Source organism: Colletotrichum destructivum, chromosome 8, assembly GCF_034447905.1.
Source record: "Colletotrichum destructivum chromosome 8, complete sequence".
Classification (NCBI taxonomy): domain Eukaryota; kingdom Fungi; phylum Ascomycota; class Sordariomycetes; order Glomerellales; family Glomerellaceae; genus Colletotrichum; species Colletotrichum destructivum.
Genome location: NC_085903.1, coordinates 1,392,527 through 1,418,220, shown reverse-complemented (window position 1 = coordinate 1,418,220; position 25,694 = coordinate 1,392,527). Strand labels below are relative to the sequence as shown.

At 56.0% G+C, this 25,694-nt stretch overlaps 6 protein-coding genes across 6 annotated transcripts; 4 read left to right on the top strand and 2 right to left on the bottom strand.

Moving 5' to 3' along the window:
* Positions 1–18: 18 nt before the first annotated feature.
* CDEST_12271 (Putative S-adenosyl-L-methionine-dependent methyltransferase superfamily) lies at positions 19–2,910 on the bottom strand. Its single transcript, XM_062928427.1, has 3 exons — positions 2,449–2,910; positions 2,078–2,395; positions 19–2,021 (listed from the first exon to the last, which is right to left on the bottom strand). The coding sequence occupies exons 1-3, from the start codon at positions 2,833–2,835 to the stop codon at positions 195–197; spliced, it is 2,532 nt and encodes an 843-aa protein (XP_062784478.1). The 5' UTR covers positions 2,836–2,910; the 3' UTR covers positions 19–194.
* Positions 2,911–5,918: 3,008 nt separating this feature from the next.
* On the top strand, positions 5,919–9,314 carry CDEST_12270 (Putative histone acetyltransferase subunit 3). The gene is made up of 2 exons (XM_062928426.1): positions 5,919–6,490; positions 6,669–9,314. The coding sequence occupies exons 1-2, from the start codon at positions 6,019–6,021 to the stop codon at positions 8,156–8,158; spliced, it is 1,962 nt and encodes a 653-aa protein (XP_062784477.1). The 5' UTR covers positions 5,919–6,018; the 3' UTR covers positions 8,159–9,314.
* A 463-nt stretch (positions 9,315–9,777) lies between these two features.
* Positions 9,778–13,706, top strand: CDEST_12269 (Putative urease, beta subunit, urease, gamma/gamma-beta subunit, urease, alpha subunit). Its single transcript, XM_062928425.1, has 5 exons — positions 9,778–9,889; positions 10,008–10,094; positions 10,176–11,362; positions 11,489–12,380; positions 12,478–13,706. Exons 1-5 carry the CDS (start codon positions 9,869–9,871, stop codon positions 12,796–12,798), a joined length of 2,508 nt encoding a protein of 835 aa, XP_062784476.1. The 5' UTR covers positions 9,778–9,868; the 3' UTR covers positions 12,799–13,706.
* A 1-nt stretch (position 13,707) lies between these two features.
* Positions 13,708–15,532, bottom strand: CDEST_12268 (Putative High mobility group box domain-containing protein). Its single transcript, XM_062928424.1, has 2 exons — positions 15,199–15,532; positions 13,708–14,682 (listed from the first exon to the last, which is right to left on the bottom strand). Exons 1-2 carry the CDS (start codon positions 15,343–15,345, stop codon positions 13,828–13,830), a joined length of 1,002 nt encoding a protein of 333 aa, XP_062784475.1. The 5' UTR covers positions 15,346–15,532; the 3' UTR covers positions 13,708–13,827.
* A 2,717-nt stretch (positions 15,533–18,249) lies between these two features.
* CDEST_12267 (uncharacterized protein) lies at positions 18,250–18,555 on the top strand (the record flags this gene model as incomplete). Its single annotated transcript, XM_062928423.1, has 1 exon — positions 18,250–18,555. One exon carries the CDS (start codon positions 18,250–18,252, stop codon positions 18,553–18,555), a length of 306 nt encoding a protein of 101 aa, XP_062784474.1.
* A 2,358-nt stretch (positions 18,556–20,913) lies between these two features.
* On the top strand, positions 20,914–24,307 carry CDEST_12266 (Putative heterokaryon incompatibility Het-C). The gene is made up of 5 exons (XM_062928422.1): positions 20,914–21,170; positions 21,237–21,794; positions 21,882–22,061; positions 22,132–22,676; positions 22,728–24,307. The coding sequence occupies exons 1-5, from the start codon at positions 21,047–21,049 to the stop codon at positions 24,042–24,044; spliced, it is 2,724 nt and encodes a 907-aa protein (XP_062784473.1). The 5' UTR covers positions 20,914–21,046; the 3' UTR covers positions 24,045–24,307.
* Positions 24,308–25,694: the final 1,387 nt, after the last annotated feature.

The following is a 25,694-nucleotide window of genomic DNA, read 5'->3' as shown; positions in this document are numbered from 1 at the left end:
CTATAATTATTCATGAAACGGGACAATTCAGCGGATATGATACCATATCAGCAGTTCAACTTATGGACTTTTCATCGTAATATCTCATTCTTCTTAAACGCCAAAATACAAGTACATTCCGGGTTTCGTGACATGAAATAGAAAGAGAAGCTATCAGTCGTTCTGTATGCAAGCGACGTCACGATCAACGAGCTTCAGGCTGACAGTGAGAAGCTGGTGATCTCAGGACCGCCTATACGGTCCATCTCAGGGGTTGGCGGTGGGAGGTTCTCAACCTTTGTTGAAATCCAGCAAGAGGCATACATATTCACGCGGTCAATCAGGGCTCCGTCAGTACGAGCGCCGACTCTCTTGGGTGAGAAGCCATGCGCCTCAAAGACCTTGATGTACCACGGACTCAGCGCCGACGAGCGAAGAAGCACCCTGCCACCCTTTTTGAGGGCACGGTTGAGCTTCGTAATCTGGGCAGCGGCAGCCGGTGAGCCGGGATCGAACCAGTCCATGCTATCCATGATGACGGCGACAGTCAGCGTGCCGGGCGTAATGCGGTTGATGACTTCGTCAATCTCGTCCGTATGGATACGGAGGCCATCAAAGGCGCTGGGGCGCGAGAGCTTGGCATGGGCCTTCTCGGAGAGGTAGTCAGGATGACAGCGCCTGGTGAAGTCGCCAGTCATGCAGACGTGGTAGTACGGATTGTTGGCGGCGATGTGAGTCTGCTCGGCGACAGGGTCGAGCGTGTCCACCATGTACCGCCAGATAGCGTGGGAGCGAACCTTACGCGCCGTCGGGGCCGGACCTTTGACGGCCTCGCTCTCGGCGTGATCATTTTCGATCATGGCGAGCTGGTTCTTGGGGACGCCGAGAGCAGCCCACAGGAAGCTCTCCTGGCTGACGACGAGGTTGCAAACGAGCTTCGAGAGCAGGGCTGGACGAATCTTGTTGCGCCAAACCTCCCGTTGTTCGTTGAGGGTCTTGGTGGATAGAAACTCCTTGACGGCGGCGCGGCAGCCAAAGACGCGCGAAATCCAGCGGAAGACACGGATCGCATGACGGGAGCCGCCCGTATCATACAGGCCATAGCCTTTGGTGTTGGCGAAGACGTGGACATTATTCAGCCAGTACTGGAATGCGCGGCTGGACAAATGGGGCGAGAGCTTTGTGAGGAGCAGCGAGCGGAACTCGGGGTGCTTGCCCTCTCCAAACAGCTTCCAGAAGTCTTCGTAGGGGAGGGCGGTGTAAGATGCGACCTTAAGCTCAAGGAGGTGATTCTGCGTGGGGTTCAAATCGACTGCATGGATTCTGGCCGGACTCTGCATGGCATATGAGAGAATGTTATCACCAGCGCTGGTGATGGCCAGCACCACGTCTTCTGAGCCGAGGTTGAGGAGACGCTCGTCCACCCGCGAGTCTTCCCATGTGAAGGCGTAGATGTACTCGTCGTTGAACTGGGTGTGTTTCTGGAGCTGGTCGTCGTAGTAGATGCGCCAGTGGTGGTTCTGGTAGAAGAACGAGGGAAGTGGCAGATTCGCAGACAGATTCTGAATCGCTGCCATAAAGGCCTTGGAGCGGATCTCGGGTGCCGATCTCTCGATTGCACGGGTGAGGGCATCGCCCTGGTTGGCGGGATATAAGTAAGGAGATTCTGTGGCGAGCGCATCAATCTTCTCAATGATTTCGTGGGGCAGACTTGTGGAAGAGAAGGGCTTCTTGTGGCATCCAACCCAGATATAGTACGGAATACGACCGAGGGTGTAGTTGCGGGCGTTGATATTGAGGACTGAACCGAACTTGTACTCGAGGTAGTCCCGGCGACCAGCTTCGAGACCAACGCGGTCCAGGTCGAACCATGCGCGCCAGAAGGTTCTCAGAAACCAGTTTACATGGCGGCCGACGAGTCCAGCTGTGAAGTTGCGGAACGAGAAGTCGGTCTTGGATTGAACGTAGAAGTCGACCACTCCCAACACGCCGTCCGGAGACAAGAGTGAAGTGAGTGACTCGACGACAGAGTAGTAGTCAGGCTGATACGACTCTGGTCAGCGACAGTACGGGCAAAATGCCATCTAATAATACTTACAATCATGGACAAGCTGTACGACATCGTGATGAGGTCCGCACCACCGTGCTCGGCACGCTTCTGGGAGAAGTAGCTCAGAACTGGGGAGCACGGAGGGAGACGGTTGCTCGGAAGATCATTTTCATAATCCTCGAGACGGAACTTTCTCGCGTCCTCGCAAACGACCTTGACATTATTCCAGCCAAGGCGTTGAAAACGCTGTCGGGCAATGTCACAGAGCGACGGGGAGAAATCGACAAGGTAAACGCTGGAGAAGAACTCGGGGACATTGACGAAGCTGGACATGGCCTCAATGTTCCATCCCGTTCCTCCACCGACCTTTACCTCGTTAGCTACAGTTTGAAGGTAGAGGGGCATGACAGCTAACTCACATCAACCCAGATCCGCTTGGCCTTGTCGCCCTTCTTAGGGCCTTTAGCCTTCAGCTGTGCTACGACAAGCGCAAGCATGTCTTCCCTGCCTTGCAGGAGAACTTTCCTGGTTGCATCATAGGCGCCGGCTTGCTTCTTGTAGAAGCTCTCAAGGGCATCCTGTTGGTTGCCCTTCTTGTCGCCACTGTGTGGCTTGATGAAGCAAGAGTAGAAGAAGAGCAGGAATGACTTTAGCAGACCGGGAGCCTCGCTTCCATTGCTATCGGCATCATCTTTGGAAAGGAGCTTGGAAAAGAGCAGACCGCTTAGTGCCACAGCGCTTAGTCCAGCAAAGGTCGTTTTGAGGTCGAGGTCGAGGGGTAAAATGTTACCACCAAGAGAAGCCATGGTATTCTCTCATTGCTCTAGGCGCAGAGAAGGTGCGTTGAAGCGGTTCCGTAGCTTTTTGCAAGTTGAATTGAGTTCAAAGGGGCGAGTATGAGGACGCAGAAGGAGAAGATCAAGGGAACCAGCGTGACTTGAGCAATACCGCCAGAGATATATAGGCTTTACAGTCACCACGACTGCGTTGTTTTCCCCAGGTCACTCAACCCGTTATCTTGTAGCATCTACATGGCGTGGATGGCTGCGGCGCGCATCGTGGTGATGTCACAACTACAAGCAGACTGAACAGAAAGGAGGGCGCGATATGTTGTCATCGTATGGTAACCGCAATGCTGGAGGAGAGTCTTGCAGTTGAGACGGCCCTGTCCTGGGCAGCCCAGGACCCTGAAGAAAGAACCCCGCCTACAATCTGCAAGAGCAGCTCAATAGTCAACTGAGCACACCCCGCCAGCTCGGAGCTCTACTAGCGTGGGTAGGAGGTAAACAAGGATGGCCCATGCTAGGGCCCCTGTGGACCAAATCTTGTCGACCAATGACCAGAGCACATGGGCAAACCATCTGGTTGTCAACCACTTGCGCTGGTGAATCTGGAGCGTCTGAGCCAACGTGCCTTGCGCCAATCCTTTGTGTGTCCAAAGGCACGGGAAGCTGCGATACAAGCCAGGATTCTTCTTCCGACCTCGTGGGGTGTTAGGTGAGGGGGCGCGGATGATCTCGACACTGGCTCCAAGCCTCTCTCACGTTGAACTCCATCGTATGTATGAGGATATGCCACGTAGGAATCTAGTCCCTGTCTCTTTAAGCCGTGTCAAACTGCTCAGGAAACCGTAAACTCCACCTCGTCGTCGTCGTCGTCGTCGTCGTCAATAATCGAGGGGTTCGTTTCAGAAGATCAGGTCAGCCACGAAGACAGCCTCACACAGCCTCTCGACGGACTGGAAAAAATAAAGCCTCAAAGGGTGAACTCCCATTTCCCAAACTAGCAGCGAAGCTTCTCAATAGGAAAGCAGCAGTTCGTCTGTTAAGAGTTAGACCAGGTCGTTGCTTGTTGCCATGCATAGACGTAGTGTCGCGCATCAGCAGAAGCAGAGTGCAGGTTGTCCAGGGTCGGTTCGACCGGACACGATGCCAATGACAGACGGTTTTCGGGGCACATGGCCCCATTGACTGCACCCCGAGAGCTCGATAGCATGAGTAGTTTGCCCTCCTGCCGGAGAGAACAATCTCTGGTGGGTCCTTCTGTGGACGATCACCAGAGTCCCCTTACTTAGGAAATCCTGTGTATGCGCACTGATAGCAAGACGCGGTGATCAAGTGTTGTCAGGAGTAGTCGATGCCTTGGGGCAATATTTACAACATTTCTGGCGCTCCTGCCAGCAGACTATCTTCTTCTTTCTTTTAGTATACCCTTGCTCAAGATCGTTCACGGTCTGTTCTTCTCCCCGAAGATGGATATCGAACGAGGAGATTAGCAGTGTGTTAACTTGGGAATGTATAAGCATCATACGGCTGTGAGCTTAGCAACTGGTAGTCTTTGGCAGTGCATCTCCATGATAGCCGAACTATGAGCTTATCAGAAACCCTAACAAGATACCGACATCAAATTTCTCGTGCTTGATTGTCGGTTGAAGGCTCGAAAGGTGTAATTCAAGGACAGACCAAGGTGAGAAGGAAGTAATGTGGTTGACGAATTTCTGGCCTGGGCCTGACACTGTGTGAATCATGTATTTGCCCAGAGGTCTCATACAGTACACACCACACATGGCGATCGGAAAACTGATGTAACTGTCCGTCGTGCCTCGCGTACTTTGGCATGTTAGCGTATTGCGGACGAACAGGGACTCACTTCGTAGCTCCATTCTAATGTTATTCTTCGTGTCTCGTGTCGAAGACTGGCCCTAAATCTTACTCAAGCTCCAGAAACCACGCAATGCTATCAAAAGGGTGACTATGGAGAACCATTATTGGTCGTGTAAGTGGAAGTTCGCATCACACTATCCAAACTTGTGAGTAACAGCAAACCGCATGGTGTCCTCCGAGTTCCGATCACCGACACAAGATGCTTTGCCCGTACCACTGACCTGAGATTTAGGTAGTTTCCCCATCTCGATGGCTCTAGAGTGCTGTAGAGTACAGTTTGTGTCAAGGCGGCTTGTAACCAAAATGTTAATAGTATCCTTACTCTGGCTGCGAGGCAAATAGCCCGGCGATGCTCTTGGGTCCCAGTATCGAGCAAGAAATCGATACTTGAGTGTGTGTTCGTTTGTAGTGTCTTGGAGCGCCGTATTGCTGACATATCTCTAAGATGCTGTAAGAATCTCATCACCAGGGGTTGTAGTCCCTCGACAATGGCAATGTCTTGATGATCTTGTATTAGTTGCTCGCTTTCGCAAGTGATTGGATTCCAAAACAGGAACTACAATCCTAGAGCACTAATATAAGTGACTCCCGAATCGCAAATGAACACTAGACTCAAGTCTGGGGGTTTGCGGGGAGATTTCATGCACGAAGGGTCTCGGTATCTAGTGCGCAGAAGGAGATTTCTCTGATGTGTCAAGCTGTAAGTCCAGAAAACGTACCCGCGAAGCTTGAATCCCTGGTGCTGGCACCTCGATTGGAGAGTGGGGTGCTCTCCTCCAAAACGTTGACCATGAATCTACTTATGCTCAGCTCAGATGGACCCATGTACAAGATAGAACTGAAAATTCAAGGGCTGTGCTGATACGAAAGAGACTCCGCTTGTCATATTCTGCCAAAGGGCGATAATGGATGACGAATGATGTGCCTACATACCTACTCTACTATACGTTCGTCGCTGGTGGTCACCCAAGTCCCAGCGTTGGTGTTTCTTTGTTGTACCATATCTGGAAGCAACAGGAGAAAGTACATTATACATGTACCTACCTACTTGTAAAACCCCCAGACTCCCGCCGCAGGTGTACCCTGTGCAACACACAAGCTGGGGCTGTTCGACCCATACTTCCCTGTCCGGTGACCAATCCAGTAAGCAGGTTTGGCGTGCAGGGCAGCGCGATGTCGACTGCTAGTTGACGCTCAACATCAAATGCCCAACCTACACTTCGACATATCCCTATCCATCACAGCCCTCGACACCGACGACGCGCATGTTTCAACGCCATCAAGAATTCGCCTGCAATCAAAACAACTAAACACCGCGAGCCTGCGATGCCGCCCGCTGCGAGCCAGAAGGGCACCGGCAAGAAGGCCGGGCCTGGTGCCATGCGACAGCGAAGTCGCAACACAACTCCCAGCTCCATCACTCCGTCCGCGAGCTTGCCCCCCATCGAAGCCGTGGATACAGAGTATCTCGAGCTCCGCGTCGAGCAGTTCCGCAACCTCAACTATGACGACCTGGTCGATCAGGGTGCGTCCAACGCCGTCATGCCCGATTCCAAGAGCCTTGACGGCATGATCGCACGCCTCCAGCGTCTACAGGAGACCATCGATAGGCGTAGCAATTTCTGCGATAGGGGCATGCGGATACTAGCCAGCACGCGCAAGCAATACATCAATGACGTCGAAGAGGGCACTGACACTGCCGGAAAGGCCGAGGGGGACAGCAAGAAGACCAGCAAGACCAACAAGAAGAAGAGAAAGGCGGCCGATACCCTTGCACCCCCCCAGGAAGGGGGAATTGGTAGGTTCCTACATTACACTACCCTTCAGTCGGCCCTGTGCGGCTTAGTGCTCTTTCGCTTTTTTTGCCTTGGTTTATTCGTGGGGCGCGGGAAGCTCACCAGGAGCTCATCCCCATCACCACGAGTAATTCCTCGTATTTACCTTACCTCGAGTGCTGACCTCGCCCGTTGCCGCAGAACGATCATCCCCGCTTAGGGAATCCACTAAGCCACGAAAGCTTTCGCGCGACTCGGCCAGTTCTTCCTTGTCACCCGTCGCTCCTGCAACACCATCAGCAATGGAAGTCGACGAGAAGACGAAAAAAGAAGACAATGAGGAGGAAGAAGAGAGTTCAGAAGACGAGGGCGCGCCGCCCAAAAAGGCGCAACCTGCCGCGCACACCTTCGGCGACGACCCCTCCACCTTCCCCGACCCGACCGTCTACGAGATTCGCCCAACACACTCTGGTATGTCCGATGAAGAGTTGAAGGAGATTTACTCGGTCGCTGTCTTCCCCAGGACCGACCTGGCCGATGTAATCGCTGGCGACCCTCCGGACAAGGACTTCAGTAGTGCCAAGCCCACGAACCAGATCAGCTTTTCAACCTTCTCGACATACTTGGAACCCTACTTCCGCCCCTTTGCCGAAGAAGACCTAGCGTTTCTACGAGAGCGCGGCGACCGCGTTACACCTTTCCACATGCCGAAGAGGGGCAAGAAACATTACACCGAGATTTGGGCAGAGGAGGATGGTGCCATGGCTCTCGATAAACCTTTGAACGGGCGCGAACAATTGGCACCTAATCAACCCCGTGGCGCGATTGATAACATGGACGACGAAGTCGCCGAGACAGACAAGCTTTCGGTCGGGCCGTTGCTGTCGCGCCTAATGCAAGCCATGCGACCGGAGAACCGGCCACAGGCGGACGAGGATAAGGGCCTCAACGGCGTCACCAACGGTGACACTACCATTAATGGCGGTAGTGTGAACGGGGAGAATGGAGAGCCACATCAGAGTTTCGGTGACGATAAGGCGCCACCGGTCCCCCCTGCATCCTTCATGCCAGAGTCGAACTCGGAGGCATGGAAGAAAGCCTCGCACCCCAAGCTGGAGTACACGCAAGTCGACGAGCGGATCAAGCAGGAACTCAGACACATCGGCTTCCTTCCTCAGGAAGGCAACTTTGAGAGCGAGTACGACGGCGCGTTCGACGACGAAGTGGCAGCTAGGCTGCGCCTGCTGCAAGGCCGCTTGCGTGAACAGATGCTCATCAACGGCGCACGCAAGTCCCGACTTACAGAACTGGTCAAGGAGCGCATGGCGCATCAAGAGTACCAGACGATTCTTGAGGATCTCGATACACAAGTACAGGCTGCATACCTGAAGCGCACGCGCACTATGGGCAAGAGCAAGAAGAACAAGCGTCCTGGCGGAGCGGGAGGTGGCAGCCATGCCGTCGGCGGCGCGGCCGGTATGGCGAGACCGGGAATTGGCGACATGACAAAGACGCTGATGGAGCGTCGCAAGCGTTGGATCGATACCATTGGATCAGTCTTTGACGACGAAAGCTTGGGCAAAGTTCCACGTAGCTCGGATCCCGACTCCTCCATCTTTCGAGCGAACGTCATGTCAGACTTGATGAAGAGGGAAAAGTCACAATGGGACGAGGAAGTCGAGGAGGAGTAATCGGCAGACGGTGCTGAGGGCAACGAGCAATCATGATGTACACTATGACTACTGGCACTGGCGCGTGTTTTGCGCCGGTCCTTGGGTTCTGGAAGGCGGGCTTTGGAGCGCAAGTCTATTTTGAGGCTCGGCTCGGTGGACGGCGTTGGGAATAGGAGGGAGGTTTGCATGTCGATGTGCTCGATTGCAACTCGATTGGTGACCATATCACCGCTAGATTATGCCAATAAAGAAACCGAGATATCATTTTAGAAGTACGCTTCTCTGAAACTATAACCAAAACTTCCCAGAAGTGTTTGCCGCATGACTTAGGGTTATAGAATTCATTGCATCTCTGGCTGGAAGGTTTAGAGTCAGACGACAGCTTTCAGTCAGCGGTACTATTTATGTTGTGGAAAGATCCTTTTACCCCCACACATTGTCGTTGTAGACGGCAATTGTTTTAGGCATAGACTCAGTTTCTACTTGCTATGGCTGAAAGGAATGTAAAACGTTAACACGTGCAGGAGGCAATGGCATTGGACTCGTTGTGAGACCAGGCACTCCGGTCTAAGTCTAGAAATTTACATGTTTAACACGCCAAAGTCGACAACGCCTACCTACCTAACGGGGCAGTGATGACCACCACTCAGAGAGTACGCGTCCCTCCACTTTGTCCTCTAGGAAACATGGTCAAAACTTACTTTTGCTCTGACTGACTTAGCTGTCCAAGAACCTGTCCGGCTCTTCCAATTGGAACTTCTACAAACCAGGCAGGCAACCATGAACGACCGGGACTGCCTCTATGGTTGACTTCCGCCCCAACTTATATCCTCCATCATAGACGAAAGGGTTAACTTCTATCTCAATCTTATTTGATCAACAAGAAGGCGATGTGCCCAATCTAGTGCGCGCAATAGCCTTTTGGAGTGTAGCTGGTTCCTACGGTTGAGTATCACTGCGTCAGCGTGCGCCGCCAGATGTTACTAGTAACGTCCTCATTCCTACTGCTTTGCTGGCTGACAGATCAACTCGCCTCCTGGCCAAGACAAGGAGACTGCGATATCATGATTGGTTCTCGCTCCGTGGGGCTCGCTCGATGTGAGCTGAGGAGAAGGAGGAGGAAGAGGAGGAGGAGAGAGAGTGCGGTTCACTGGGGCTGGGTGCTGGTAATATGTATCCGTGATGTCGGGGAAAAGCCCGGAGAAGCAGCCCCCAAGCGGGCTCTGCGGGCTTTTGCGGGCTCGGTGGGAACCGGCGTGGAATTGACAGGTCGCTCGCCAATTATCCGTACTCACCTTACCTACCTTAGGTAGCTAGCTGCTTATCGCCTAAAATTGGACGTAATGTCTATTAGACAACCGAGAGGCTTGTATTGGTGGTTCGGAGGCCCTTTACCCAGGGGCCTTCCATGTGCGGGGTAGTCGAAGGCCAATCAAGCTTCTATCGAGACGAAGAACGTAGCCCCCCAAAGTGCCGGCCAGTGCCTCTTATCATCATCCCACCTTTTTTTCTTGTGGCCGCCGGTCCAGGCCCGAGGGTGGGCGCGGGCGCGGGCGCGGGCGTGAGCGCGCTCAGCGGCCGCTCACTATCAGGACTATGCCTCTCTCCCCATTCCGGCGCCAAAGCCCTCCCAAAACCTTTAATCTATAATTCCTCTTCCCGTCAACATACTTGCAACGCTCACTGAGAGAAAGTCTGGCTTAAAGGAGTTTACTGATTCCCGCCAGGATGCATCTCGTACCCAAAGAGGTCTGTACTCCTACTGTCTCGCACCCGTGTAAACCCTTTTACACGTACATCCCTGTCGTCTTGGCGTATTTTGGGTGAACCGCAACAACAGTGTTAACGAGGTCCATGGTGATTACAGCTCGATAAGCTCGTCATCTCTCAATTGGGCTCCATAGCACAGCGGCGGCTCGCCCGGGGCGTCAAGTTGAACCACTCGGAAGCAACGGTATGAACCCCCCCCCCTTTGTGGTGTCGTCGCCGTCGTTTGAGTCCGCTGGCACTAACACCGTTTCTCGCCCTTGAAAAGGCATTGATCGCAAGCAACCTGCAAGAGCTCATCCGCGATGGCAATCATACCGTCGCTGACCTTATGAGCCTGGGTGCCACCATGTTGGGCCGGCGCCATGTGCTCCCCTCCGTGTGCAGCACCCTCCACGAGATTCAGGTCGAGGGCACATTCCCCTCGGGGACCTACCTTGTGACGGTCCACAACCCCATCGCCACGGACGACGGGGATCTCGCCCGTGCTCTGTACGGCAGCTTCCTCCCCGTGCCAAGCAATGACCTCTTCGCTGTGCCCGAGGCCGCCGCCTACGAGCCCAAGCGGGCGCCCGGCGCCGTCGTCACCGCCGCCCGCAAGGTGACGCTCAACGGGACGCGGAAGCGTATCCGTCTCAGGGTGAAGAGTAAGGGTGACCGCCCCATCCAGGTCGGCTCGCACTACCACTTCATTGAGACGAACCCGCAGCTCGAGTTCGACCGGGAAAAGTCGTACGGCTACCGCCTAGACATCCCCGCTGGCACATCGGTGCGCTTCGAGCCTGGCGACGTCAAGACGGTGACCCTCGTTGAGATCGGCGGCAACCGAGTCCTCCGCGGCGGCAACCGTCTCGCCTCGGGCGGTGTCGAGCTGTGGCGCGCGAGCGAGATTGTCGAGAAGCTCCAGCTGGCCGGCTTTGCCCACGCTCCAGAGCCTGAGGCCATCGTGGACTTTGCTGAGGCGTACCAGATGGAGCGCGCCGCATACGCAACCATGTTCGGCCCCACCGTCGACGACATCATCCGCCTGGGGAACACCGACCTATGGATCAAGGTCGAGAAGGACTTCACCGTGTACGGCGACGAGTGCAAGTTCGGCGGCGGGAAGACGCTGAGAGAGGGCATGGGCCAGGCGACGGGGCGACCGGACGCCGAGACGCTGGACATGGTCGTCACCAACGCGCTCGTCGTCGACTGGACGGGCATCTACAAGGCCGACATTGGAGTGAAGGACGGCATGATTGTGGGGATCGGGAAGGCCGGCAACCCGGACGTCATGGACGGCGTGACGCCCAACATGGTTGTTGGCAGCTGTACCGACGTCGTTGCCGGCGAGGGTAAGATCATCACAGCCGGCGGCGTCGACTCACACATCCACTTCATCTGCCCTCAACAGGCGAACGAGGCCATCGCGTCGGGCATCACGACGATGCTAGGCGGCGGTACTGGTCCTAGGTAAGATACTCTCCCATATCTTTCTCTCTCTCTCTCTCTCTCTCTCCACCTTGCCCTGTTCAGTCAGTCAGTTAGCACATCATCGCACACATCGGACCAAACTGACACCCTCAACCCCCCTTCCAGCGCTGGCACATGCGCGACGACATGCACACCCGGTAAGAACTACATGCGCGATATGCTCCAGGCCTGCGACACCCTGCCGTTGAACATCGGCATCACCGGAAAAGGCAATGACTCGGCGCCCGAGGCCCTGCGAGAGCAGGTCCTCGCCGGCGCCTGTGGCCTCAAACTCCACGAAGACTGGGGCACGACGCCGGCGGCCATCGACACATGCCTCAGCGTGTGCGACGAGCTCGACGTGCAGTGCCTCATCCACACCGACACACTCAACGAGTCCGGCTTCGTCGAGTCCACCATCAATGCCTTCGCCGGCCGCACCATACACACCTACCACACCGAGGGCGCCGGCGGCGGCCACGCGCCTGACATCATCTCCGTCGTTGAGCACCCCAACGTCCTGCCGTCCTCGACGAACCCCACACGCCCCTACACGCGCAACACGCTCGACGAGCACCTCGACATGCTCATGGTGTGCCACCACCTGTCCAAGAACATCCCTGAGGACGTGGCCTTTGCCGAATCACGCATCCGCGCCGAGACCATCGCGGCCGAGGATGTGCTCCACGACCTCGGCGCCATTAGCATGATGTCGTCTGACTCGCAGGCCATGGGCCGCTGCGGCGAGGTCATTCTCCGTACCTGGAACACGGCGCACAAGAACAAGGTGCAGCGCGGCTTCCTTGCCGAGGACGAGGGGACTGGCGCCGACAACCTCCGCGTCAAGCGGTACGTGTCCAAGTACACCATAAATCCGGCCATTGCGCAGGGGTTCGGCCACCTTGTCGGCAGCATCGAGGTTGGCAAGCTCGCCGACCTGGTCGTCTGGGATCCGGCTTGGTTCGGCACAAAGCCGACATTGGTTATTAAGAGCGGCCTCATCGCTTCGGCACAAATGGTCAGTAGCCGCTCCTCTCTCTCCCCCTCTTCCCACCTCACCCCGCCAGTCTCGCCGTCAACGATCACGGCACTAACCAAAGAAACCCCTCCCATAGGGCGACCCCAACGCGTCGATTCCGACGGTCCAGCCCATCATCGCGCGGCCCATGTTCGCACCCCTCGTCCCCGCGACGTCGGTGCTCTTCGTCTCGGAAGCCTCCATCAGCTCGGGCGCCATCGCGTCCTATGGTCTCCGGAAACGCGTCGAGGCCGTCAAGGGATGCCGCAACATCGGCAAGAAGGATATGCGCTTCAACGACAGTATGCCCAAGATGCGCGTCGACCCAGAGAGTTACGTCGTAGAGGCCGACGGCGTCGTGTGCGAGGCGGCACCCGCAGAGACGCTGCCTTTGACGCAGGCGTTTTACGTATACTGAGTGGGGGAGGGTTGTAGAGAGTGTATGATCCCCAAGTAACGGGGCGGCGTGTTCGTGACGCGAAGGCAGCACGCAAGTGATAGTCGGGGACCGAAAGAGGTCATGATAGGAGTCCGAGCATGCGTGCGGTCGAGGGGAGCATTTCACAGCGTAGCGGGCGTCATATGGGTGCTGGGGCGTACGCATATATACATGTAGGATTGGGAATCTAATGACACATGAGAAACCCGTGGTTCGTTCCAAAAGCAATACAACATTGTTTCATTACGAAATCGCTCCAGGTTTAAGGCAGGAGAAGGCTTGACCGTCGTATTTGACAAACTCTCAGCGGTCTGTCGGCGAAAACCCGGCCATCCCCCAACAACGATCTACCGCACATTTGGCTTGTTCTAGGATACACTCGTCTATACAGTCGTGACGACTTTGCCGCTTCACTGCAGACGATCTAGTCTGCCTATGGTAGGGCTGCTACCAAGACCGGCCATTCTTTACCCCCAATCATCCATCTGATTACAAGACGAACAGAACAATCTGGACCTGAGGCCGAACGACACTTGCAGTGAACCGCCTGGTTCGACCCACGATGCCCCCAGTTCACGCAATATGATACACACCCGTAATGATCAAAGTTATTTTTTGATTCATGTCCATCATTATACGTACAGGACGAAAGAGATAACAACAAAAAAGCCAAACCGAACCCGAACCCATGGATCCCAAACCGCCCGCCTCCGGCAGGGCGGTTTTGTATTCCTTTCGCGCACATGTCCGTTGAGCCCCTCCATATACCACGCCTTGTGAAAAATCATACACACCGCATGCGCACAGGCGCGCAGACGTCTGGGAAGGACCGTAGATGTGATCCGTTTTCCCTTTCCCAACCGTTCCCCAGGGACACCCGCTTGGTACATCAGCGCCGGTACTCAAGCCAGTTTAGGAGGTTAACGACAAGCGGCCGCACAATGAGGTATCATCTTTGCAAAAACCCAGAAACCCAGAAACAAGAGTAGAAGAGAGCAAGCGAACCGATCAAGCCTTAGCCTTCTTAGCTCTGCTCTTCTTCGCGGGCTCTGCCGGCTCGACGGCATCGGCAACCTTGGTGGATGTGCGACGGCGCTTCTTGTCAGGACTCGCGGGAGTGCCGGTGTTCTTGGCCTCAGCCTCGGCAGCGGGAGTGGCAGTCTTGCGCTTACGAGTGGAGGCGGGCTTCTTAGGGGTCTTGACGGGGGCGGGAGCCTCGTCTTCCTCCTCATCTTCGCCGGGCGCATCGACCGTGTTGGCCTGGTTCAGCTGCTCGGCAATGGCGTCCTCGACATCGGGGACAACATCGACGGGGTTGATCTGGATGTTGTGCTCCTCGGCGTACTTGAGCGCGGCATCATCGTCCATGAGCCTGGCCTCCGAGTTGCCACCCTGCTTGTAGGCGTGGACACGGGCCTGGTAGAGACGGAGGTTGTACTGGTAGGCGTTGTTCCATCCCGCCTTCTCGGCGGGGTTCATGGCCTTCCAGCGGCGCTGGCCCTCCTCCTGGACAGCACCCTTGGGTGCGGCGTCGCCGAGGTCAAGAGCGATGATAGGACGGGCAGTCTGCATGTAGAGGAAGTAGGGGGTCAGGGGACGCTTGGGAGCATTGGGGTCGTGGGTGCGCTTCTTGCGCTCCTTCTTCTCCTCGACAGGGGCAGGGAGGTAGGCGGCGCCACCGGGGAGGCCCAAGGCGAGAGGAGCAATGTTCTGAGCTACAGCATGCTCCAGGTTGACCAGAGGGTGGTCGATGCCCGGGATGCCATCATTGGCAGACTCGCCGAGCAGAAGACTGGTCTGGCGGTAGTAGTCTTCGGAGAAGTTCTTGATCAGCTCCAGAATGGTGATGAGACGTTGGTGGACCTGAGAGGGTGTTAGCACATTGTCCTTTTGACGTCGAGGTGAAGGATGGGTGAGGTAAGGTTGGAGGTGGTGGCCGCCCAGAAGCCAACTGAGCTAGAGCTCATGTGGGTCATCGCTCACAAGCAGACGCGGGGTCGCATTGAGCCAAAGGGACGCCCAACCTGTTCAGTTGAGCGTAGCATGACAACTTTGCACTTGCAAAGCCAGTCTTCGCGGCAAGCAGGGCAGGGCTGGTCGAGATGTGGCAGTCTGGCGTGGCACTCCGAAATCCAGCAGGCACACGGGCAACAAGCCAAAGACGCGTGCGCGAAAGCGAGAAACCAGCTCAAGCCGGTCGCCGTGTTGACGGGATTCAGATGGCGTTGTTTGCTGGGATGCAACGAGCGCGCAGATCCAAATGCCCGGAATCCGGAGCGTCTGACCCGTGGTCTTGGTGGAGGAAAAGGGGATTTGGGAACAAGAAAGCGACGCGAAGTCAAGTCGGGGGGTGAGAATGAGGAAAATAGAATTTCTTACCGAGTCGCGGACGCGGATGAAACCCTCGACATCAATGTGTCTCTGGGGGATCTGGAGGGGCTGCACGGGTTGCGCAGGCGCGACGGGGACAGCAGCAACGGGAGGCTTGGGGGCCTCGGTGGCGGCCTTCTTAGAGGGACGGGGCATTGTGATTGTTGTCCTGGTGGTTGTGGTTGACGGCGTTGGGTCTTAGTGCCGGCGGCCGCTGTAATGAACCAAGATGTTTGTTGCTTTGGCGCGCGACGATGCGAGGAATTGGTATCACGCTGTAGAAAAAAAGAGGCGAAAGATTGGCGGTTGAGTTTTGGGGGGTTTGGTGCCTGAGAAAGTGAAGAAATGGGGGGAAAGAGGGAAAGGTTTGGGAGGTTGGGGGAGGGCCTGAGCCGAATATGTAGTGCAGACGGGGTGGAAGGGGTTTGGGAGTGATTTGGCACCTGTCTACCTTTTTCTGGGGGGGGGGGAGGGTCGAGTGAAAAAGGGAAGGAAGGGGAGGGGGGGAGAAAAATTCGGGCAGGTGCGAGGTGGCTGCTCCAAAAATCCGCGACGACTTTGGGGGCCTGGTCAGTCAGTCGAGTCACCCACTTCGTTCACCTAGTCGCGCCCAGGGCTCCAGCCAAAGCAAGCAAGTAAGTAGGTACAGTAGGAACCTTTGCCCAGCTTTGCGCGCTCTGTCTCTCCGCCGGGCGTCCCGTCCCCTCTTCTTCACTGGTGCCACCCAAAGCAAAACCTTCGCTCCCGATTCTCTTACTTCAGGTCAATCACATCATGCGACACGTAAAAAGTACCTGACACCCCTGCAACCCCCAAGGCCACGCATCCACCTCAGCGCTGCGGATCAGTAAAGGTAGGGGAGAAAATAACTCGACTCGCCCGATCGGTCCTGTGCAGCTCAATCCGCCCCAGTAGGCCCCTCACCATCGTGTTTTTCTCAAAAGTAGCAGGTGCTCTCCACCACCGGCGCGTAACGGCTGGAACTGCGTCGGCGGCTTTTGCTCTCTCCCCCTCTCTCACTCTCAGCGCTTTCAGAGGCTGCCCACTGGACACGATAGTCCAGAACAAAATGTCCACCTCTGGGCAAAACCTGCTTGTCCGGCCATTGGCACTAAACGGGGCACAACAGCGGGCTTTCGACACGTCGCGATCTCTGGACAAAAACATATAAGCACTCACACAACACGCGCGCCGCGCACACAGGTGAATGCCACCCTAGAGGACAACTCATTGGGGAAGTGTTGCAAGCTTTCCCCCTTTGCTCGCCTTCTACCATTACCTCACCGAAGAAGGGTAGGGGGAGAGAGGGGGGAAAGTACCTGTTCACAGGTACCCCGTTCCTCCCCTTCCCCTCGGCTTCCGCGCTCTTTGGCGCTCTTTGCCGCCCAGCACCCAGCTCCCCGAGCCTCGTCTCGGGAGTCTCGTCTCTTTGATGTACTTTGCTATTGTGAGTGTCGTTCACGGTCGATGAAGACTCGCATTTCTTGGGAGCAGCCGCATGGTTTCGTGGCCAAATCTAGCAATAGATAACCGTTCCGAGCACATGCATCCTTTGTGCGTGGCTTTTGCGAACATTGGGACGCCCAAAATGCGCCTGTTGTCGCGCTGATTCCCAACGTGCTGCTCTGACAATACCTCTACTGGACTTTCAGCGGGTGTTGTAATAGTGACGGGATGCGTTACTTTCTGTTGTGTTTGCTGATTTTTAATGGCGGCGCCCACAATTTTCTGGTGCTGCACCACCGCAAGTCTCATTAGCGGTTGTCGCTCTGTTGCCCAATGAGGGCCCTGCAACGAAGGAGATGGGGGGCATCTTTTTCACTTGCTTGCGTCTGCCGCAAGAGAAAGATAATGACCGGGGTGGGGGAACCTAGGTACCTAGGCACCCGAGACTGCACTGCCCCCTCTAAAGTGCCAACGATCAATCATCTTTTCCTAACATCTCTGTCCTACGACGCTCCCCAGCGGTGAGCATGCCTCAGCATTAAAGCAGCAAGGCCTCGGCGAGGTTGGTCACCTATCCCCCGCCTGTGTCTGCCTGAAACCTCTGACTTCTGAGTACTACTGTCCCGTCAGCTAAGGCCGAAAACTTCCTGCTCGTCCTCTGCCCCGAGAGCGGCCACATTCTGAGGCCCTTCCCCACTGCGCTGCCTGGCGGTCTCTCAGTTTCCCGCCAACTTCAGAGCATCAGGCCCCGTTATCGCACTTGACGGCTGTTCTGTCCACGCCGCCTGTTGCCGGCTCTTTCCCCCCACCCCCATGACAATGGCGGTCCTGTGCCTCGAGGCCCTCTGCATTGCTGCCCATTTGACAGGCAACAGCACTGGTACCTTCGGACAAGTGCGTTCACGGCAGGGCCACTCTCTCACAGGTGCTGCTGCGGGTTTGGCCACGACCGTTGAATCCGTCTCGACTATTCAGCGCCGCTTGTCGCTGGGCTCTGGGGAGACGGACGATGGCGGTTTCGTCGGTGGGCTCTGGACAATCCCCTGAAAGCTATTCCCAACTACGGTTTGCTGACGCCCGTCTTGCGCAAAGCTCGCCTGCAATTGTCAACTGCCAAATGGGCCATTTCATGACACATCAAGCGAGCGAGCATTCCTCTCCCCTCACCTTACCCAGGCCTTCCTTTACGAGCCCTATTTGGGGCCTGTTCTCTCACCGGCGCCTCAAAGATGCCTCTGCTCAGGCTCTTCCCGCGGTCACCACTTACCTCACGAGTCACTGCCATTGCTGACACTGTCACCAACCATCATGATGACCCAGGACGGACTAGCCTTCTGTAACAAGCACCCTCATCAAAATAGTGTCCCCATTACAGCGGTTCTTCGAAAGACTAGCACTCGAATGGCGAGTGCCTTACTCCGGTCCATAACGACTGTATTCTATTGTGCAGCGGGATTCCACTTTCTACAGCTGCCTAGACTGGATGGCGTCGGCGATGATTTCCGCTGCTTATGCCTAACCATCATCGTCTCCGGGTGTTCCTGACGACGGTTGAAGGGTTCTCTGCTGTCTCAGCAGTCATTGTTCTTTGTCATGGCCGAGAACCAGTGATAAATGTCCAACGTCTCGACCACAGCAAAGCCGCCAACCAACATCGCCTTCATACAACCAATGCCCACGCGCAAGCACGATGCCCTCGACGTTCGGTGTCCGCGCCACTGCAAACAGGCAAGCATGAACACAGGTTCATATCATGGAAAGATAAAAAACAGAAGGGGAGAAGGCGACACTTATCAGTGTAGTTGCCGTAGCCTGTGTCCTTCACCGAAGAAGCCGAGAGCTCTCACCGAAACTTACTTTTGCAATGATGCCTTACCGAGCGAGCGGCTGACTTGGTATGTGAGATGGCTAAAGAACTGAACAGCATGAAAAGGCTGAATTCGAGCCGCTTTGCTCATCCGCCGGTGTTTGCAGAGCGATGCACTTGTCTGGTTTGACGCGGCACCTTAGCCATGGCACACGATGGAGGCCACATTGGGAATCATGATATGCACTGTCCGGGAACACCCAACTGCGCGACGGAATCCAAAGGGCGACACAAATTGGCTGACTTGACCCGACTCGATGCATCCAGCACAGTGTAAAACAGAGCCGAACGTGTATTGTGTGTGCCTATGGATGGTGTGTCTAAGGGACAGACCGTCGCATGCTTGTCGGCCATCGCCAACGCGTATCTCGCTTTAATCAAAACAACATCGTGACGCGATTCTGTGGCCACAACGCCCCTCTATAACGGCGTGTCTCACCCCGTCTCAATCCTGGGGACACGACAAGCGCACAGTGTCGAATGGGAGAGCTAGGGCAAACCGTTTCGACTTCTTCAGAAAGAGGGGTTCGTATTCATTTTCATTTTCCACCGGCTGACTGCGTTAGAATGCCCTCCGAGGCACCAGCATCACGGCGCTCATGACCGGGACGAGATGTGTAACGAGCACCGACGAGCTGTCTCTGGACCCAGACGAGGGACAGTCGGCGTACCAAACAACACACCGTCATCTTCCTCATGGCACGAGCGGGTTAGTCGATATAAAGAGCCTCGAGGAGCTGATCTGCAAGTCGGTCCAACACAGCCTCATGCTCCAGTGGCGACGAAGGTGCACGACGCAAGATGCTTCACTGCATTTGTACGCGCCATCCTCTGAGTTGCTTGCCCCTCGTTGTTCCTCGCATTCATCCCCAGGTGGTTCCCCTCAAGTCGTAACACTCACCCAAGAAATCGCGACCCCTGGCTGGCCTGACCGCTGACCGCCAACCGTCTCATGCCGTTTTGAAACATGAGCCCCCATCGAAACTTGGCGAGGGGGAGGGGGACCTCACAGCTGGAGGCAGCCCATTGGCAGCGGACCGGCCCCGCGACCCCTCCACCGCTTGGAAGAAAATAGAAAGTGACATGGTACCTGACTATCCGAAAGAAATGGAGGGCATTTCCAGTTTTGCGAACGCTGCCTATCCATTCTCAAGTCATCAGGCGCGCCTCTGCTTTCCTGGACGGTGCTCAGCGCGATGACTCTTGAGTGAAGTGGTCATCCGAGATTCGATTGGCACGTTCTCGTCTGCCATATCCGTATTACGAAATCTTGGTGAATTGTTAATGATGAGATGGACCCCTCTCAAGGGTTGATGTCAAGAGCATTGGACCAGTGCTGGATGCGGTAAACACGCCCGTGCCTTCCCTTCCTTGCCCACTTCACTCGACATATCCGCACTGGCACAAGCAACGCCTCTTCCCGCAACGCGCAGAACATTGTCGGTGAGCAACGCGTCGTTGCACATCTCAATCCTACATCGTATCAAGCTCCAACCCTCCAGCAAGGAAAGAGCAAACAGGACCATCGGATATTCAACAAAGCTGCCAGAGCACCGTACTCCTCCTCGCACAGGTTGGACAGGCCAGGCTTATCTTTTTCTCCCCCGTCTCTTTCAGCTGGCCAAGGTCCTCGACGCGCCGCCCCTCGGACAGTTAGCAGCACCAGCATCCCGAAAGGACCAACGATCAGCACGGCGAGCTACCTTACCTTACCGAATCGAATCCACACACTTGCGTTGAGCTTGGTGTAGACCCCTGCCCCATCCAACCTTGCATCCCCTGTTAGTGATACTTCGTTTCGGTACGTGTCTCCCGTCCTTCATCCAGGTACCCCGACTGCCCGACCCTTTTCTGGGCTGGCGGCGCTATGAGGCCACTGGCAGCCACCCCTGCTCTCGATCCAAGCTCCCAATCGGCATCCGCAAGCCCCTCCATTGCTGGTCGCTGGCATTGGTGGGGGAGCGTCTTGGCGGCAGCTATCGCGCAGTAGTATGATGCCATGGCACTTGGGGGCTTGGTCCACAGACCACTACAGAGAACGAGGGATGGGGAGGGGAGAGAGGGGGCAGCGAGCAGAAGCATCACATCGCGGATTGGACTGGGCTTGGCTGAGCCTGGATCTCTGTGTCCACGGGCGTAGGCAGTGCTTGATTCTCGGCCCTGCTGTTCGCCTGAGCTGTCTCGAGTTCCTGGCATCTGACAGCTCCAAGTGCCAGCGTAGTTGTGTGCGTTCCTGTCCCAGCTGCAGTCACCCAGTCCCATGCTCTCCCCAAGCTTGGAAGAACGCAGTAACACGCCCGTCCGGTTGCCCCTCCACCGCCACCAGTTCTGATCGAAGCCCCTCCTTTTCCTCCGCAGCCCCTTGTTTGTGTCATACCCTCCTCCTTATTTCATGGCCTCCCCTCCCTCCCGTCATCGAATTCTTATTTTGCTTCTACGCAAAACCCGCCTCGTCTTAACCCGTCACTAAACTTCCTTTACAGGACTGCGACGAACAAACTCATTTGAACACCACTAAGCGAGAGGATACGAAGTGAAGTCAATATGCTCGACGCCAGGTCCTACCCGCTTTTGGTCGGCCTGCTTGTGCTGGTCTGCCTTGCCCGGCCGACCTATGCTTTTGGAGCTGGTAACATTGCCAGCATCTCCAAGATCGAGGGCCAGAACTGTGAGTCGATCTCCCAGCTGGTGACAACCGCGCGCGCAATGTCAGCTAACCTGTTACTTCACACAGGGCGTCACGGTGACATCGAAGATGCTCTCCTCACCCTTGCCATGGCCCGCGCCATGAACGGCAAGAAGTTCAGCAAGATGATGGTCTCCCGTGTCTACTTCGGCAACTGGCTGAGAGACTATTCCCAAGCCATCGATGTCGGCACCGTCAAGACCGTCTCCGCCGAGGCTATCCGCCTGCTCCTCTGCGTCCTCGGCTTCCTGACCTTCGGCTACGGATCCAAGGAGTTCGAAGTTACAGCCGACCGTCTGGGCTGCTACCGTCCTGAGGATCACATCGACAACCCCAAGAACTACGCCGACAACGAAGATGCCCGCCAGTACGACCGCCGTCTGAGAGCCCCTGTCGATGAGAATGTCGAGCTCGGCATCGACCGCGAGACCGGCATGAAGAACTACATCGCCAACGAGCAGGCTGGCATCATGACATCTGCCGCCCACGTTCGCAGCCTCTTCTCCCGCTGCATCGAGCTCGCCCGAGGATACTCCCGGAATAAGAACCAGGCTGACCTCTACGAGGCGATGCGTCTCATGGGAACTGGTCTGCACTGTTTGGAGGGTACGTCAATAGCATGAGGACATACACCCGCCTCTACTCTCGGCCTCCTACCCCTGACTTCCTTGCTAATGCTATGGCTCGTCGCAGACTTCTTCGCCCACAGCAACTACTGCGAGCTTGCCCTCATCGAGTTGGGCGAGCGCGATGTGTTCCCTCACGTCGGCCGTGACACTCGGATCAGTCTTAACGGAGCTAGAGACGAGGTCTACCCAATTGTCACCGGCACCTTCGGTGGAGTCGACTTTCTCCACTCCGTCACCGGCGAAGGTGCGTAACGTGCAAATTCTTGCCAATAATCAAGAGGAACATCCTAGCACAGTAGCTGACGGTACCGCAGTTTCCGACAAGTTGACTCAAAATGAGATTGAGGAGCTTGAAGGCACCCTCCAGGAGAGCAAGAACAACGACACCAGCATCCTGCGAAACCTCCTGGACATGATTCCCGATGGTATCTTTGGTGGTAAGCACCAGAGCAACCGGGTAGACGAGCTCCAGAGCAACGCCACCTCCTCTCAGCTTCAGAACATGCAGGTCTCTCCCAGAGAGCCCGAGGAGTACACTCGCTACATCCAGGATGTCTTCAGACAAATCATGCCTGCGATCGAGTTCCACGACGAGATCCTGCAGGGAATCACCGAGGCCGTTGAGAAGATCCCGGTCTTGCCCAAGATCTTGGAGCAGCTTGAGGAGCAGCTGTCTAAGTTTGTCTTTTCCCTCATCGCCCCCTTCATTCTCCCTGTCATCAGCCAGATCCGCAACGAGCTCCGCACCGGCTCTGCCGAGATCATTGAGAGCAGCGAGAGGGAGCAGCACATCGTCTTCGAGGATGACCGCAGCACGGACCCTACTCACTCCATGTTGTCCAAGGACCACTTCACCAATGTGAGAATCTTTGTCCCATGACGACTAGAATGAGAGTTAACAGTGACACAGATTTTGAATGAGGTCGCCGGCCGCTGCGCTGCCAAGACGCTCCATTGGGTCGTCCCCCAGCTCATGGAAGCCATCGACGACGAGAACGTCGATATCAACCGCACCTTGAACCGCATCATCTTTGGTGTTCTGCACCACCCCGCCCAGCGCGACCTGGGCGAAGATGGTGCCCGCGACGGACGCCAGAAGATCTTCCAGTTCGTCGAAGAGTGGTGGAACGCCATGGATAGTCGTCAGCAGGACGAGTACCGCCGTAAGTTGAGCCGTGAGGGCGTCGAGCGAGGCGAGAACCACAAGGAGGGTGTCCACGACACTGGCCACGGCCACGGTTGCAACGGCAAGCTTCACATGCGCAAGCAGTTCGGCGAGCCCACAACCTGGGAAGACAAGGTGGCCGACAAGGCTGCCGGCGCCATTCTCGAGGGTGTGTCTGGCGGACTCGCTGGTCTCGTGGAGCAGCAGACTGGGGTTAAGGTGCCCAAGTACAAGCACCAGGAGCAGAAGGAAGAGAGCAGCGGTGGCGCTGGCGGTCTTATCGGATCCATTCTCGGCGGTGTCTTTGGGAAGGACGAGAAGGAGACCCAGCACAGCAGTCGCCGTGACGATGAAGGCAATTATACCGAGACCACGACTGAGTACGGTCATCACGGAAACAAGTACGGCCAGGCTGAGTACAGCGAGACCAAATACTCCGGCGGCGGCGGTCGCTCCGAGTACCGTAGATACGAGCAGGAGGATAGCCAGGGTGGCCGTCACACTAGCGGCCACGAGTACCAGCAGACCACGGAGACTAGACCCTCCTACGGCGGCGGTTACGAGCAACGCACCGAGACCCACCGTTATGATGGTGATACTGGTTATGGTGGTGGTCGTCGTGATGACAACGAGGGCGGCTACGGCGGCCGTCGTCAGGAGGAGAGCAGCTATGGTCGCCAAGAGGACAGCTATGGCGGTGGACGCCGTCAGGAGGAGAGCAGCTATGGTCGCCAAGAGGAAAGCTATGGCGGCGGACGCCGCAACGATGAGGGAGGGTACGGCGGTGGACGCCGTCAGGAGGAGAGCAGCTATGGTCGCCAGGAAGAGAGCTACGGTCGTCAGGAAGAGGCTTACGGCCGCCAAGAGGATAGCTATGGCAGCGGACGCCGTGGCGACAACCAAAGCAGCAACAGCCGCCGGGAGGAGCATTACAGCGGTCGACGCCGCGATGACGACGACGATGATCGCCGCGAAGGCGGCGGCGGCGGCTTTGGCGACTTCATCGGCAAGGTGGCGGAGAGCTTTGGCGACGACAACAATAACAACAACCGTAGATGGTAGGAGTGCCTCGGCTGTTCTCCTGATGGTTTGTGGTCTTCACCCGTGAAAGGGAGTGGGGTTTACACGCCGGTTGTACTTTGGTAGATGAAGGCGACTGGCTTTACGAACACAGTTGTGGCTGGGGCGGAGTGGGATCAAGCGACAGATCATACAGAGTTTACAAAGAACGAAAACGAAAAGGAAGAAAAAGATCTCATTTCAGCAATGAGGTGAAAGATATCTGTCCTCGTTAGCTCACGATCAACCCTTTTTGAAAACTTGACCCGTAATGTCTGACTGTTATACGCTTCGCGCGAATGCACAGGTTGTCTGCGATGCCCTCCCAAATCTATTAGAGTTTCTTTATTCGCCCATCTCCTTTGCGGCAACACAGGTGGCGGGACTAGAGGCCAATCGATCATCAACCACAAGCAGGCTCCAATCCTCGCGTCAACAGGTTCCTGATCCTACTCTGCCTTGTGGTTACTGTGGCGCAGGCAGCACCCTTTCGAGTCGACATAATGGGCATGACGAGACTGTTCTTGGTTTCTGGTATACTAAAAACAAGAGGGGGTAGGATTTGAGTCTACCGGAACCGATCTTTTCTGCTTAATCAGGGGTCATGACCGTAGGTTTGTGTGTGACCCTTGGGCCGACCTGCCAGACATCCTTCTTCCCCTCTGCCTGTCATTCCCCGGCTTTCTGGACGTGCCATGCTGCGATCAGTTAGTCTGATCTTCGGCACGGCTAAGCCAGACTATGGGCTCGTCTGGTTACTCCAGCCTAGTGTTCTTCCTCTGTAGAACGAGAATGATACGTCCGAAGCGATGTGGTGAAGCTGTAAAACGGACGGACGGGGTCACAGTGGTCGTCAGCAAGTCTTTGTTTGAGGGGGAGTTTAGCAGAGCAGCCTCCGTCCGCATGATCCTGCCCACTACTTCCACAAACCAAGAATCACCAGCTGTATGTATGCAATGGAATCGAGGTTTACGTCACTTACCATCCGGTCCTTGTTGATCCAGGCTCCGAAGGGCAGCCCGCCACTGCCTTCCGAACCAAGGCAACTGGACACCATCAGAAGACGCAACCCATACAAGCCCACATTGCCATGTTCGCCTTGCCCCGCTTCCTCCGCCAGATTCGCTTGAACACAGCTCATTTCTACGGCACGTGCTGGACAACATATTACTGGGACTGGCGGGTGCCACGAACTCACTCTCACGAGCGGGCCCTTGGCGAGGAAGACGATGGCCGTGGAGGCCACGAACGCGGGTGAGGATATGGGGTAGAATCGTTTCAATGTTACGTTGTGCGTTTTGCTGCTTCCCCCTACCTATAGTTGTATGCTTGTCATTGGCCGAGTGTGCTATTCAGGATTGCGGAAGGGTTGACGTTGGTCGACGGGCGGAGTCGGTGTTGCGCCATCGAAAACGTGGGAAATACCGGTTGACCCTCAGCAGAAGGATCGCAATAAATCGGTAGCTTGCTATGAAACACAACATTCGGCGTGAGACTCGAGACTAAACGCCGGCCAGGTTCTTGCGCAGATTCCCGGCGGCGGTTTGGGCCAGTTCAACGCTTGCACGGAGCAGTACGGAACGCCGGCCAGGGAGGTGGGGCCCAGCAGTCCGGTAGAATCAGCTCTCCGGTCCGGGTGCCGAGGGTTTCCTA